Genomic DNA, 15,010 nt, shown 5'->3' with positions numbered 1-15,010 from the left:
TCTCGGATTAATGTGAAGCTCATTTTAAATTCACAGTGTCTAATATGTGTATCCAGATGAAATACACACGATCAGTACAATGTTAGCTAATAGAAATTTGCTTTAGTAAGTTGGTATTCATTGTTTTTTTGTATCTGTGAAATAAAGTACATGTTTTTTGAACTATTGTGTAATATGAATATGATATTCCTCTTCTTTTTGGACCAGTATCTAACTTTGATATTTTGAGCAACTAATAAATATTACCTTGATACAAGTAACAAGCTCTCTAATATATCAGTACAGCCTTTCAAAATTAATACGGAAAATATTCCTGAGTTGAAAAGACAATTATAGGTGAAATAGAATATTATTATGCAATAAACTGAATATAACTGTAATTTTCTTTAACAGCAAAAACTTTAAATCTATTCAAGACAATATCTAAGCCACCTTGGTAATATATTACTATCCAAATATATATCTTATACACATTAGTGCTTAATATTTGCACATATATAGATGACATTGGTTAAAATACAACCATTTGGGATCATGTTTTGCTTATGTGAAAAAGAACGGTGTTAGGAAGAAAAAATAAATCTTAATTTGAGTTCACAAATGCAAGCACCACAATTGATGTTATAATTTTTATATACAAATATATAAATTGATTTTCTGGTATATAATAAAGAGTTAACAAAGCACAGACGTCGGTAGCATTATATTAATAGACTTGAAGTTCGATCGTAAGCTATGTTATAAAAAAAGCATACTCAATTAAACTATATGAGCTGTACAACTTTCGGTTTATATTTCATTTACATATATTTGAAAATAGGTCTCCATTAAAAGTCCTTTAGCTGTCATATATGGGTATTTTTTTTTTATATGCTCACCTTATTTTATTTTTTATTTTGTGGTACAAATTTACACTTGTAAACCAAAAGATATTTCTACACATAGTTTAAATATATTAGGTAATTCTACTGGGGGTTTTATACTATGTACGAGACAAGCTACTTTTTTTTTGGAACTTACATATTCGCTGAATATTCGATACCTTGAGATTTAAGAAATAAAATAGCCAAAGAACAAATACATTTGTCTTTAAAAGATATGTATATAAAAATCTGAGTGTATAGAGCTCATCTAAATGCTTATTAGATTATGGCTTGAAGGTATTCAGACTTTTTAATTAACAAACTATCAAGAGTCAGTATGTGGGTAAAACAGTTATTAAGGATGATTAATGAAATATCTGCCTTGACACATAGTTGCTTAGACATACAAACTCGATTTACCAAGATAGTTATGTACTACAAAGGCTATTTTGTGATTTATTGTTATACATATACAGTCATTTCAGAAAGTAAAGTTGCTGATTTTGAGTTTGATGTCGTGCAAAAAAATTGCGTGTTCAACAATGATGTCGACTGATCCAAAAATAAAGTCGTGCTCACATTACAAACTTCATTTATTTTCACTTGTTGCTTAGTCAATTGCCCAATAGAATTTCTTGGCATGAATTGGGTATTCATGTCCGAGCAGCACAGAGATGGGTTAAACGTTATTACGAAGACCCTGGAAGCATCTTCGAAAAGAAGAGAAAGTCAAGTCGGCGTCGTATTCTTGGAGAAGATCATAAGCAGTTTCTTTTAAATTACATTGATGAGAATCCCTCTGCTCTTGTAATTGAAGTGACAGAAAGTTTGACACAAATTTTTGCGGGTCTTAACGCTTCTCGCAGCACTATTTATAGCTTTATGGCAACTGAGCGCAATCTATCTATTAAGCAGGCACAATTCCAGCCTGTAGAAAGAAACAGCGAAGAAAAGATTCAACAAAGGTACCATTGGGTACAAAAGTGGCAGCAAACCGACTTGGATTTCACAACAAATTGAGTCTTTCTTGATGAGTCAGTCTTTCATATCAATTTGAAACGAGGTATTACCTGGTCAAAGAAGGGAACTCGCGCTGTAGTTACAGTGCCTACAACTAAAGCGAACACAACATCGATTTTAGGTGCAATATCTGCAACTGGTTTAATCAATGTCAGTTTGAGAGTTCCAAAACGCATTAAAAAGAGAAAGATTGGACGTTAAACTGATGGCTGTAGCATAGGAACAGTGACAGGGCATCATCTGAGCTTTTTAAAGGCTACTCTTGATGAAATGGACAAGTATCCCAATATGAAGGGACATTACCTTGTCATGGATAACGCTCCTATCCACAGCTCAAGTGATATAGGTAAGTATATCTTCCTCCGTATTCTCCCGAACTAAATCCGATTGAGCAGTTCTGGTCAGTCGTCAAGAGTAAAGTTAAGCGAAATAAGTTTTTGGAAAAAGATACGCTCATGACAAGGATTAGTGAAGCATGTATGGTGCTATCGGACTTAAGTATCTATGTATAACGGTATTTTTCAAAAGATTCAACTTTTGCAAAAATAAATTTAATAAAAAATCCTTGAATAGAATTATTAAGCATGGTCTTCTCTATAATTATATTGAAGCGTTTTGTATTAAATTCATTTTTGCAAAAGATGATACCTCTTCAAGGAACGCCTTATTTTCTGCCTGCTCAAATTTGAAATTGACCTTTTGAGGCTTTTTGAAAAAGTTAATTTTCTATTGGGGGTTTTTTTATTCCTTCTCTTTTCCTTCTCTTTATTTCGAATACAAATTAAACCCCAATCTCAACATGTCCAACCCCATTATTTACGATATTTCAAACATTCAAAATGTTTAAATCAACACGTCTTTAGAGGGGATTAAGATGCTTCCTTTTAAAGTAGTCGTACCTGTAAAAGCTAGTGAATGGAGTCGTTGTCTTGACCGAATCAATACTCTTTGTTCAACGAAATGGAAAAAAAAGACGTCTTGATTCAAAAGAATATATTTTTGGAGAAACACGTCAGTGTTATCGTGCAAGCATATATATACCAGAGCGAGATTCCCGCCCTGCACAAAAAGAATCAAAGGCATGCGGATGAATGGAGCTTTGAAAATAAAGCAGTTCAAAAACTCCCCTACTATTGTTACTTTCTGTATGACAAGGGACCATAACAATCATGTTCCTGGAGACAGATAAGAGATCAGAACTTTGCCCTTGCCGTTTGAGGCTATTAAGTTGATTGAAGATCAACTGAGAAGTGGAAGCAGCTGTAGAAGCGCAAGAATATCTGTCCTTCGACAGATTGACAGCTGGGGTGTTGGTGTTAGAAAACCAAACTACGAAAAGATATACAATAGAATGAAGAAGGTGTGTTAAAAAAAAAGATAAAAGGAAGTTCATATTTAACAGTTCTGGTAAAATAAAATAAAATAGATGACAAATCTGCTGTATATGTTCAACTCTGATGAGAAGGCATCTATTGCTAACTGGATGAATGAGAAATTGCCAGAAAGAAATTATTGCATTTTTACCGGAGACCTTGGTGTCAACAACATTGAAAGCAATCTTTTCGCCTCTGGCTTTCAATCGCCTGTCCAAGTGAGAGTTACGAGAATAGCCACATCATTCTGCCTTGATGCTACTCATGGCATATCAGCAAGAAGTGGAGAGGCCATGTACTCTTTAGTGACTCAACACAACGTAACTGGAAAAGGGTTTCCTGTTGCTTACATGGTTATAAATGACCAGACAGTCAGGCCGATCAGCCAATGGCTTGTGCATCTTCGTGAGAGAAGCTACTTCCATCCTTTGAATATCACCATTGACTGCAGTATTTCCGAAGTTAATGCGATTACATCTGCATTTCCTCACGTTGCAATTCACTATTGTAAATTCCATATTCTTCGTGCTTGGCAAACAAACCTCGACAACAAAGTAAGACTTGATGCGTAATTCACATCAGCTCAGCTGGCAGCATACAAGCAGGAGTTAAAAAACAAGCTGAAGTATATCTTGATGGAGTCGAACGAAGAAATATTTTTGACAAGAATCCTTGACTTCAAACGCGATATAACCGACTAGCTACACTTCTTGAGATACTTCGAAACACGACGGACTGGAAGCGAAGTATTGCTTAAAAGATGGGGGCGCCCTTATGTCGATGACTCACATAGAAGATATTTGACGAATAACTACATCGAGTCATGGCATAACCAGCTCAAGACCATCTACTTTGGCCGTGCTAGAATCAAAAGACTGGATTGCCTTTTGTTTGACCTTATGAACAATGTAGAGTATTTCTACGAACAAGAAGTGGATTTTATTCACTTAAACAATGGAAAGATGAGACCGGTAGAAAAACGAACTTGCGAGAAATGAATTTGTTGCGTCCAAGATAGAAGATGACATACTCCCTTCTATGATCATCAGTCCATTAAATGTGATTAGTACTAGTATGGATGACTCTGGTGGCAAGTAGCAAATCAAGTCTTTTACAAATAATACAACATGATAGTCTATCACTGTTGTAAATGATTTGATCGAATGCTGTTCGTGTCCCAGATACATCTCTCGGCAAGTGCCTTGCAAGCATGCATTTCTTCTCAAAAGATACTGTAAGATTAACGTCTTATATACAATTCAAAAAGATGCCAATCACTTGGCAATGCAAAGACCCGCAGTGTTAGCTAAAGAAGAAGAAGAAGTTGTGATTGTTGACGAAGAAGACAGTAGAGAAGATGTTGTAGGTGCTCAAAATGATGTTGATACGTCTATTGCAGACCTTATCACTCACACCACCTTACTTCATCATCAAAGGCTCAATCTCAAACACATGCAAACAATTTCTGACATTGATGTGTCAGAGATAAATGATATGACTCGTTGTGTTAAAGAATTGTTAGATAGAATAGATAATATTAGAAATAGAAATAGAAATAGTTTTAGAAATATGAATACCCAATTTCAATAAAAAAAAACATTACACATGTATTATTTTGTATTTTATAAAGAAGTATTCTTTTTTCATAAACAAACACTGCTATTTTAAAGACAAAAAACAAAAGAAAAAGCGGCCACTCGTTCCTTTGAATCTTTTTGTTTCAAATCTGAACCGACAGAAAATAAGACGTTCCTCTTTCTCTCACCAATGCCTGCTATTCACAATGTTCATCCGAATAAGCCAAATTCCGTAATATACATTTCAAGCCATCAGCATTTTGAAAAACTATTCTGACAGTATCATTATACACTTTATAGACAAAGGAAACTTTTACAATTAGACAAAGTTATCCATATCACATTAAAATATACAAACATTTATTTTATTAATCTTCAGATTTGATTGACTAGATTAATTTTTTTTATAAATGAGTCCTCCTAATTACAACATTGACTTCTCCAATCAAGTAAAAAAGGTTTAAAAGCGTGTCTTTTTTATTGGAGACGATACTAGTTAAAAAAACTTTATTTATTTAAAGATATACATAAAGAAACTATTCTATTTGATTTAATTTCACTTAATGTTCTTTTACATGAGCAAAAGAATAAAAAGCATGACACCAAGTTCTTTGCCCCCGCATTACGCGGCTCAATCTCCTCCAGGACGTAAACCTGACTTGGTAGCGAAGGAGGTGCTGGAATGGTGGCAAACCAACGGAAAGCACCCGTTCATCCAGCCCCACATCTCGTCACCGAGTAATGTGGGTGCGAACTCGCCAGAGAACTTACCACTAGGTGATGATAAGGTCCAGCTCATTCGACTACCAGTAGCTTCACCGTCAGCCGTTAAAGAGTTCAGTCAGGTTAGCAGTGAAGAGCCAGCACATCTCACCACAGGTTAGACCTCCCTCCCCCCAGCATCATGATTCCACATTGGCGATGCGATGTACACAGTAGTCCTTCCAAAAATGAAAAGAGACCATGCCCCACGACTTCTCAGAATTAACTGAGCTGGCGAGTAACAACTTTCACTTTCCGATGCTTGTAGCATGGAAGAATCTCCCTGCAACGGTCGCAAGAGACGCCTCACTATGAAACCGAGACTGTTATTGCTCAAGGAGAAAACAAACGACGCGCGTTGGAGGAGGTCTATATGTAACAGAAAATTTTTCATCTGCGATTAAAGTTTAGGACTGCGCTTTCTGTCAGTCTTAGATGTTCACGTCAGAGCAAACGTGACATAGCTATATATTCTTTTTACTGGGTTTGTGTAACTGTTTTACGGCAGAAGAGACAGCTAATAATATTCACTCAGAGTACTTATGAAGTCAACTTTGTAAGGTGAAGTAAAGTAAAGTAAAGAAGCAAAGAAGTAAAGAAGTAATGAAGGGTTTGATCTTGATCGGTATAGCAATAACTCTAAAGATGGAGTACAAAATTCTATAACAGCGATTTGTAGGTCACTCTAAACTGGTCTGTGCACTTTTTGTTCGAGGACACAAGAGAAAGTATTTTTCTTTTGCTTGTACAAGTAGACATAAAAGGGACGCAACTTTTACTAAAAAAAAATACGCGCACCTCATAACAACATTAAGCGATAAGTATACATGTATATCATCTGAATTATCATAATACGGTAGGAGGTGGAATTTCAAATTTAAGCACGAGTCTTATTAAAATGAGGCTATACCAATAATTGAATGTATGAGGATGAGTTCCCAAGAAAAGGAGACTTTACTATAAAATGTTTAGAGCTTATTGTGCAAAACATAATAGACAGCCCCGAATTTTACTCTTTAAGATATTTAGATATCGATAGTAGCTATGTATAAATAAAAATTAAAGTGCTTGGCAAATAAATACTACTGAAAAGATCGAATCATATCCTTTTATTAAAGTCTAATTGACATTGACAAGCCGGCTATTACATACTACTTAGTATAAATTATATACTGGGGGTTCTGTTAAGGATATAATAAAAACAAAAGATAATCTAATTACACCTTCAGTTTACTCAAGGCCCATGGTGACTTGGTTATGAACAAGGTCGAATAATTGCCAAGGGTGCTTTCGATTCTACAGCAATAATGATTTGGTCCTTCGTTGAGATATACAGTTAAATATCTGAAGCAAATAGCTATTCAATAGTCGAAAAAGGCTAACGTACACCCAATCCTAAAAGAATTTCTTTCTCTTGGATCATATATTCAAAGTATTGTGTTTAATAGACCACTATAATTTAAAATATTTAGCAATTCTTATTTGGAGAGTGTTAAAAGCACGGTTTTACATTTTGTGATTTCTCTATATATCTATGTCTTGGTTCTCTTTATTAGCTGTACATATTCACCTACGGCCTTATTTTTCTGCTATTTGGTTAAATGTGATGTGAAGATAGTTAATTATAATAGCTAAGCTCATTAGCTGACTAGACCACTTGTAAAATCGGATCATAAATAATATTGTGGTTTAATAATTGATGAGAACTCTACTCTGGCTACATGATGTATTAAACAGCATTGATTACCCCTTAATTGCAAGTATATAATATTTCAAAAGTATCTAAAACTATAATAATTATTAGACACCATTGAAAAAAAAACTAGGTTGGGTAATGCTTTAAATTACCAGAAATATTGTATTGTTTCTCTTTTTTGATACAAAACCTTTGGGATTTACTTAGTCACAGTATGATATACATGGATTTCAAAAGTCTTCATTTTATAGGTTTACACAGATGCTGAATAACTGTTACATTACCTACTGAGTTAAAGTAAAATACTCTGAATTCTTCGTCCTAGATTACCTTCTGTAACTTGAAAGTACCTTTCCGAAAATCCAAGCATAAGATGCATGGCCTTTAAGACAATAAAATAACATAATTATTACAACAATCCATAATACATAAATTTCTTATTTGCCTTATGAGCTATACGATTTGATAAAAGTAAACGTTATGAAAAGCTAAAAGAGTTATTTAAAGGGTTTATTTCCACCAGGTTTTTTTAGTGTATTAGGAGGGGTTTAGGGCTGCATTTTATCTAAGCGCGTTACCCCTCCTTCCTCTTTATATTGACCCACAATAGCAAATGAATAGTAGATATTAAAATTGAAACATTTAAAAAAGAGGTTATGTTTTCAATTTTCTAACTTTACCTCACCTTTACTTGCCCAGAATTTGTTTTTAAAGAATAGCCTTTGTATACTTCAATAAAAATTATTTATCTAGGAAGCTTTCTACCAGAAATCACTCTAATTTTCCCATTTAAAAATTACATTCTCTTTTTGCTTTTTGAGCATTCTTATATTATATTCCAGAAATTCAAGTTTAATCTAGCTATACACCGAGAAATATACTTATAAGCTATACATATAAGCATAGTCTCCAAACACGATTTTAGTTAAACGAGCATGCCTATATATACACCAATTGTATTGTTTTTTTTTGGTAATGTATTTTCCGTAAAAATACTAGCTCCTTATTTACAACATGGTGCAAATAATCACAACTCACACAAATATTTATAGATCAATATACATTTATTTTATTTTATTTTACTTTATTTTGAGTGTGATGTTATATGTACTTAATTACTAATGTGCGTATCTTTTTCTTATGTGTAGAATATACACACCAAAGACTTGATTATGAAAACTCAATTCTTACATGAATTTCTCCACTACCAGTAGGGTAAAGAGGCAACCATCCTTCAAAAATAGTGGATTGCTCAGGGCGCACCAAGCTCCAGAGATTCCACTGACATTCGCCTAGATCAACAGAGCTTGAAAAGCGATTATAGTCTTTGACCTTAAAATCAATAGAAATTGGTGTACTAGGAACCGAGTATTTAAAAGACTCATTCCTACAAAGAAAAATAAATAAATAGGTATTGATTAATTAATTATTATTTTTAAAAAACAACAGTATCATCATAAATTTTGTCTTTCTGCTTACCACACTGGGGCCAATGTCTTTTTGATGTACTTGGTTTTGTATGCCTGAGTTTTTCCAATTCGAACACGCACAAAAGGATCACTTGTTCCACTTTTATCCACCCCACGCAGACCACGAGCTTCAATTAGATTAATCATTACCGAGCCTTCCATGCCTGTCAAGGAGTCTTCGCCACCTATATTTGAGTCATGCTCAGATGAGACGAGACTATTGTTGTCCATGATAGAGTTGATACTCTCGGCCGCTGACATCTGTCGTGAGTGTCGGCTGACCGGACTGTCCTGAATCTGTCCTGAATCTATTGAAGACATGGTGTCTTGTCTCATGGCTTGTATTGATCGGGGTAGAATTCCCTGCGCAGGATTTCGCAAGCTACTTGTTCTACTAGGAGATGGAGAACTAAGCTGGGTACCAATACGACCGAGTAACTGGGTTGCTGATCTTGTGCCTATCTGGGTTGACATCTGGGTAGATGTGTACATTCTGGTTGTTCCAAGAACCGAGGTGTTGGTTTTCTTGCGGGCGAGAAGCTGGGGTTGCCAGAGGAACCGAACCTGCACGCTGCCAGTAACTCCTGCGATGCCATCAAGAGGAATGTCGACGTTACGAGCTGCGAAACTCTCGACTGAGTCGCCACGAATAGAAACACCACCGGATCCTATAATAAAGCAAAAGGTAACAAACCAAAAAAAGAAGAAGAAGAATTGGTAAGATTTTTTTTAGGAAAATTCACAGATTGTATTAAAATTACAGTAAATCTGAGAAAAAAAAACTTACCTAAAGGTTCATCTCCTTGGAACTGATTCCAATCGAAAACTTCGATACGGAAGCTTGCTGTTACCCTTGATGGCTACAAACGAACCAACAATAAAACACAGCATAAGAAACAAACGTTATTATTGTTATTAACAGACCAAGAATTACATACAATTGGTACAACGAATTGTTCATTCTTCCATGTGGGATTTGTGTTCTTCTTAATTACTGAACTTTTGTAAACACGAGTGCCATTTACAGTGAAGATTACATAAGGGTCACTAGTGCCTATTGTATACGATATATATTATATATATGTTTAACAACCTACGCACAAGTAAAACATTTGTATACAAACTTACCGCTTTTATCCACTGCTTTTAAGTTCTTGGCCCGAAGCAATGTAACTGTGAGGTTTCCTTGATCTATAAAAAATCGCACACAAAGGAATAGATCGATACAAAAGAATATTTCCCGTCAGTATCAAACATAATCCATTGTAATAAAATAGAAGAGATAAGAGAAAAAAAAAGTCTTACTTTCCAAACTCTCGTCAGGATTTAGTGCAAATCCAATAAGAGGAGTGTAATCAAAGCTTAGACGGATCATTCCTGGTGCTTCTGTTCCTAACAAATTGAACCAATCTCCTTCCTCAAGCTCATTTTCTTCCTGGATCGCCTGTCTTCGCTTGTTTTGAATGCGTCGAATGATGAGGCTTGTGGATTCGACCCAGTAGCCCATCTTAACATCGTCTTTTTCATCCGAATCTGCGGACTTGACTTCGATAGCCACACGTGAGAAATCTGCCTCTTTAACAAACGCATCTGCCGACTCATTAAAAACAAGTGCATCGCCGCTTTGTTTGCTGGTCTTGAACTGGGGCATGATTGAGTCCACAAGGAACTGACAGTAAGCATGGACTGGTTTGCTCATTTTGACTTCGTGAATCCGGACGGTGACAACTCCCGAATTGTATGTTGGGAGATCGATTATATCGTCTGGTGTGTATTTAACATACTCTCCATGAAGATCTTTCTCAGGCATGGCATCAAGAAATACTGGGTCTTTTCTTATCTGGCTACCATTCTCCCCAAGTATTTCTTCATAGTCTTCATCCCCGGGCTCGGGTGGAGATGGTAAAGCTAATGTTGGATAAAACTCGGCCGTGTACCGTAAGGTTCCTTTTGCCTTTTTGTCGGTTGATGTCAGTGGATCACATCTAAGTGAGAGAGTAACAAATAAAATATATCAATTAGTTTCATCTTGATTCTTCTCTTTTGTTTTCTCAAAATATACCCTCCAATTTTTTGTACAAAGTGTATCATTAATTAAGATTTTCCTTTTTTTTTTTTTTACCTCTCAAGCTTTTCTACCAAAGGCTCAAACCATTTGTCAATATAGTTCTTGTGTTCTTTTGTTCGCTGTCGGATAAGATCTTTCATGTGCAGTATTGTATAGCCAAGAGTTTTATCCTTGGATTTTGCATTCCAGTCCATAGCCTCCAGCATGAGATCCTCTCTGATTGAGTGCACAGGTACATAGTGATGCTCTCCCCATTCGGGGTTCAGGTTATTGTCGACGACTTCGGTACGTGTGCGAATTTGTGTACCAGACAGAACACGGATGTATGGATCAGACTTGCTTCCTGTAGCAGCCTCCACATTACGTAAATCATGGGCTTCCCAAAAGGATAATCTAACAACACCAATCGGTGGATCTACATATACATATCAAAAATGTTAATATATATATACATATATATTTGTGATGTTTTTGCTATAAATAGTCTGTAGTGGTATCTGTAGCTGCAGCTTTATACTAAAGAACCTTACTTGAATATCCATTTCCACACATGGCCTTTGTTAATCCTTCCATGACTACTGGTTTCCACTGTACACTGAAACGTATGCGACCCACATCTTTGGAACCATGTTTTAAATCCCACCAATAGTTGCGTCCGTCCTGCTGCTGCATTACATCGACCAGGTATGCTGTCCACACACCCACCGTAACATCTTCGGCAAAATTGACACTGTCCTTGACCTCTACTCGGATGCTGACCTCAGTCTTATCCAACACAACCACCTCACCTGGTCTCTCAAACTTTGGATTTGAAGTACGCTTGAATACCGGTGTCTTGATTTTTTCTGCACCGTTGATCATTACTCGTGCATAGGGATTTAATTTGGTCGATCCCAAATTTCTGCACTCGTGTATTGTGAATCGAAGCACACCCGAATCTAAAACAAACGTAAAGAAATATCAGGCTTTAAAAATCACATTCTAGTTTGTTACTTTCTTTCCTTCCTCTTCTTTTCTCTTTCACTTTTATTTTACTTTATATTATTTTATATTATTTTTGTGCTACAAGTTGATGATGTTTCTTACTTGACTCCGCTGGAGGTTCAATCGTCCCGTCTTCTCGGGGAATGGGTTTAGACACCGGCATGTAACGCATATCAACCTTGACATCGCTCAAAGGTTTACCATGTCGTAAAAGCAAAAGGTCTCTACAAAAATAAAATAAAGAAGAAAAATGAGTTATTGTCGCTTATAAAGCAAGAGTGTCTGTGCTGTAGATGTAAATATAGATTTGATCGATTTTATTTGGCTTACGCACAGTCCCTGTATTTCGTTATCATCTTCTTCAAGATCCTTCAGATCAAAATTTGCACGTGCAATACGCCTGTCTTTGTTGGATGAGCTGTGGTTTCGAAGTTCGAGTGTCATTATTGAATTTAGGTTGTTCAATAACAAGAAATGGGTTTCGTTCCAAATAGGCTGCAATGTGTTTTCTCGCACACTTGTTCGTCCAAGCTCCTGTGCCTTGTCCAAGAAGAATCTGATAAAAGGATTGAGTGTACTGTCCCCACTATCGATTGTAGAACATGAGTAGACAGTGATAGCCAGAACACCATTGGCTTGAGCTAAAAATTAAAAATAAATATATAAATATATAAATGACCCCCACAAACATGCGTAATTTGTGTGTGTGTGTGTGTATGTGTTTTTCGGTCAATAGTCCTATTATGTACTTGATCACAAGGAAAAAATAAAAAAAGAAAAAAAGAAAAACTTACTAATGTCAAGTTCTCCAGAAAAGAATTTTTCGACGTCAAATGCAAACACATTGGGGTAATACATCATTGGCCCCAGAATAGCATGCACTTGGTCTCTCACAAACCCTTGAAGACCAGGAATCTACAAAAACAGGTGTTTTTTATATAAACCAATAAATAAGTTAGAGAAACACATATAATGTTGTATAATATAACTCTTCTTTTAATCTTAATATTAGTAATAGTAATAGAACCTTACATTATTGACATCAAATCCAAAGGTTTCTCCACCAAGAGGCTTTAGAACATAGTCAAACTGTGGGTAGTCCAAGAAGCAGGCCTCGACCATTTTGACGTGTGGAAACTTGCTTATCAACTTCATCTTTACTCGCATTTGACCTCTAAAGCTCATATCCTCTACCAAGACCGTAAATGCTGTGCCGACCATACCCTTTCCCAAACGGATATTGAGTGCAACTTTAGGATTAACTTTGAGTTCAATCTCCTTTTGTGTCATGTTCGATACATCGTTTGGTGTAAAAGCGACGGTCCAGTCCATACACTAAATCAAACCCGCACACACACACGCACACACAAATACACATAAGAAAGAAAGAAAGAAAGAAAGAAAGAAAGAAAGAATAATTTTTGATTATTATTACTATTATTTCTCTCTTTACTTTAGTTGTTCTGAGCATATTACATTTCTTCTTCTTCTTCTTTTTTCTTTTAATATATATGAATATCAATTGATCTCACCACTGTATCAGGCTCTGTTGTTGGAATGGTCTTAACGGCCTCGATACGGAAGGGTCTCGAGCCAAGTGTGAATGTGGTTAGACGGACAGAATCAAGGAATGAAGGCAGATAATCTACCAAATATGTATCCATGTTTTCTATAACATATGCGCTCATAACAGGATCGAAAATAAGCCAGAAATGCTCGACAAAGTTATTTAACCAGTCGACAGATTCAGGTTCTTCTTCTACGCGTGCCACTGCAAATTCACGTTGAATATCATCGCGGGCATTTCTTAAGAATCGACGGTTGGTAATATGATAATAGGTGCCTGAAATTAAAAAAAAAAAAAAAAAGAGAGAGAGAGAGAGAGAGAGAGAGAAAGGGTTAGGCAAAGTAAGGTAAGTGATACAAGAAAACCAAAAAAAAAAAAAACGAAATTTGGCTTCAGCAAATGTTGTATTCAAGCAGTGACACGGATATTAATTTTAATTATATATTTATATATTTTTATTACCAAGAAACATTGCTCCTGCAATAATTGTTGGTAAACCGCAGCCCCATGTAGAAAATAACCAGGCAAGAAAGCCTGTGACAAATATAATTCCAGAATGGTGCCATGTTTCCCCAAAATATAGTGTTTCCAGACACTCGTCAATCGAATTGTCCTTTTTTTCTGTGGCTCGTAAATTAAGCGATCCTCCTGGATTGCGTTTGGTTGAAAAGGAAGTCCATCCGACGCGAAACCAGTCTGGAATCCGCGGTGCGTGTGAACCGTGAGACGAACCAGCAGCAGGTGTCTTTGGTGTCTTTAGGGTACCGGAACGGCCTGTATATGATCGTCGTAAGGTACTACTGTGCCTGAGTCCAGGATTGACTACAGGCTTCTTTTGGGCTGCCTCGAGAGCATGTAGAATTTCGTTCGCATCGCTTGTTTCGAGTTCTGTCTGGAGTCCTTGATGTCTGTTACCCAGATTGCGAAAGTCTGGTAACATGTCCGCAGGAATGTTGGCTGTAGGCGGGGTTTTTCGTGTCTCGTTCTCCTCAATGGAGGCAATGTCTGTTGTCGAGACATCTTTAAGTGGAGGAATGATCTCGGTGTCTGGCTGGTCTTGCCTAGAGGAAGGCTGAGTTTCCATTGTTCAAATAGAATAAATAAAATAAAATAAAATAAGAAGCAAGAAGAGAAGAGGAGGAAACGGAAGAGAAGAAGAAGTCTTGACGGTTAAAAGGAAAAGAAAAAAAAGAGAGAGAGAGAAAGAATAGCACTTGTTACTCTATTTTTTTATTAAATTTTATTTTATTCTATTCTATTTTTCTTTCAATTACCCAGATTGTTTTTTTTCCCTCCCTCCCTCTTTCTCTCTTTCACCGTCCCTATTACCCCTCCCTCTCTCCTTCTTCCCTTCAATTGCAAATAAATGATGGGTGACGTGAAGGGCCTTGAGACAGACACATAGTTAGATAGTTAAAGAAAAAAAACATCTGATGAAATAAAGGCTAATATTGGAGGACAATATTAATATTGGTTTTTGACATACACAAGCACAACCACAACCACAGATATATACCTATAATTCCTATCTCTCTCTCTCTCTCTCTTTCTTCTTCTTTTTTTACACGCATAAAAGAAAAGCACCATTTTATTTGCCAGTGTTTATAGATAAAAATATGTACACATATGAA

The 15,010-nt window shown here is 36.1% G+C and overlaps 5 protein-coding genes across 5 annotated transcripts; 3 read left to right on the top strand and 2 right to left on the bottom strand.

Annotated features, from left to right (window-relative positions):
• Positions 1 to 1,200: 1,200 nt before the first annotated feature.
• On the top strand, positions 1,201 to 1,883 carry PHYBLDRAFT_171416 (Homeodomain-like DNA binding domain-containing transcription factor; the record flags this gene model as incomplete). Its single annotated transcript, XM_018436591.1, has 3 exons — positions 1,201 to 1,295; positions 1,340 to 1,351; positions 1,478 to 1,883. The coding sequence occupies 3 exons, from the start codon at positions 1,201 to 1,203 to the stop codon at positions 1,881 to 1,883; spliced, it is 513 nt and encodes a 170-aa protein (XP_018288711.1).
• Positions 1,884 to 2,964: 1,081 nt separating this feature from the next.
• PHYBLDRAFT_69492 (hypothetical protein) lies at positions 2,965 to 4,846 on the top strand (the record flags this gene model as incomplete). Its single annotated transcript, XM_018442102.1, has 6 exons — positions 2,965 to 3,028; positions 3,122 to 3,243; positions 3,310 to 3,810; positions 3,958 to 4,227; positions 4,391 to 4,490; positions 4,524 to 4,846. 6 exons carry the CDS (start codon positions 2,965 to 2,967, stop codon positions 4,844 to 4,846), a joined length of 1,380 nt encoding a protein of 459 aa, XP_018288710.1.
• Positions 4,847 to 5,429: 583 nt separating this feature from the next.
• PHYBLDRAFT_148586 (hypothetical protein) lies at positions 5,430 to 5,910 on the top strand (the record flags this gene model as incomplete). The annotated part of the gene is made up of 2 exons (XM_018432112.1): positions 5,430 to 5,712; positions 5,792 to 5,910. 2 exons carry the CDS (start codon positions 5,430 to 5,432, stop codon positions 5,908 to 5,910), a joined length of 402 nt encoding a protein of 133 aa, XP_018288709.1.
• A 2,441-nt stretch (positions 5,911 to 8,351) lies between these two features.
• PHYBLDRAFT_159578 (hypothetical protein) lies at positions 8,352 to 8,937 on the bottom strand. Its single transcript, XM_018434010.1, has 2 exons — positions 8,771 to 8,937; positions 8,352 to 8,678 (listed from the first exon to the last, which is right to left on the bottom strand). The coding sequence occupies exons 1-2, from the start codon at positions 8,920 to 8,922 to the stop codon at positions 8,462 to 8,464; spliced, it is 369 nt and encodes a 122-aa protein (XP_018288708.1). The 5' UTR covers positions 8,923 to 8,937; the 3' UTR covers positions 8,352 to 8,461.
• Positions 8,938 to 10,878: 1,941 nt separating this feature from the next.
• Positions 10,879 to 14,319, bottom strand: PHYBLDRAFT_115328 (hypothetical protein; the record flags this gene model as incomplete). Its single annotated transcript, XM_018428452.1, has 8 exons — positions 10,879 to 11,243; positions 11,359 to 11,766; positions 11,915 to 12,036; positions 12,147 to 12,447; positions 12,607 to 12,727; positions 12,845 to 13,147; positions 13,345 to 13,655; positions 13,842 to 14,319. The coding sequence occupies 8 exons, from the start codon at positions 14,317 to 14,319 to the stop codon at positions 10,879 to 10,881; spliced, it is 2,409 nt and encodes an 802-aa protein (XP_018288707.1).
• Between the last annotated feature and the right edge of the window lie 691 nt (positions 14,320 to 15,010).

This window comes from Phycomyces blakesleeanus (assembly GCF_001638985.1).
Source record: "Phycomyces blakesleeanus NRRL 1555(-) unplaced genomic scaffold PHYBLscaffold_18, whole genome shotgun sequence".
Classification (NCBI taxonomy): Eukaryota; Fungi; Mucoromycota; class Mucoromycetes; order Mucorales; family Phycomycetaceae; genus Phycomyces; species Phycomyces blakesleeanus.
The sequence above is the reverse complement of the archived record's forward strand: the minus strand, read 5'-3'. Positions and strand labels throughout refer to the sequence as shown.

Coding starts and splice junctions, on each gene's coding strand:
- PHYBLDRAFT_159578 (XM_018434010.1), bottom strand. CDS start 8,922: ATGGAAGGCTCGGTAATGATTAATCTAATTGAAGCTCGTGGTCTGCGT. Junction 8,679..8,770: donor AAGACATTGGCCCCAGTGTG/GTAAGCAGAAAG, acceptor TTTTCTTTGTAG/GAATGAGTCTTTTAAATACT.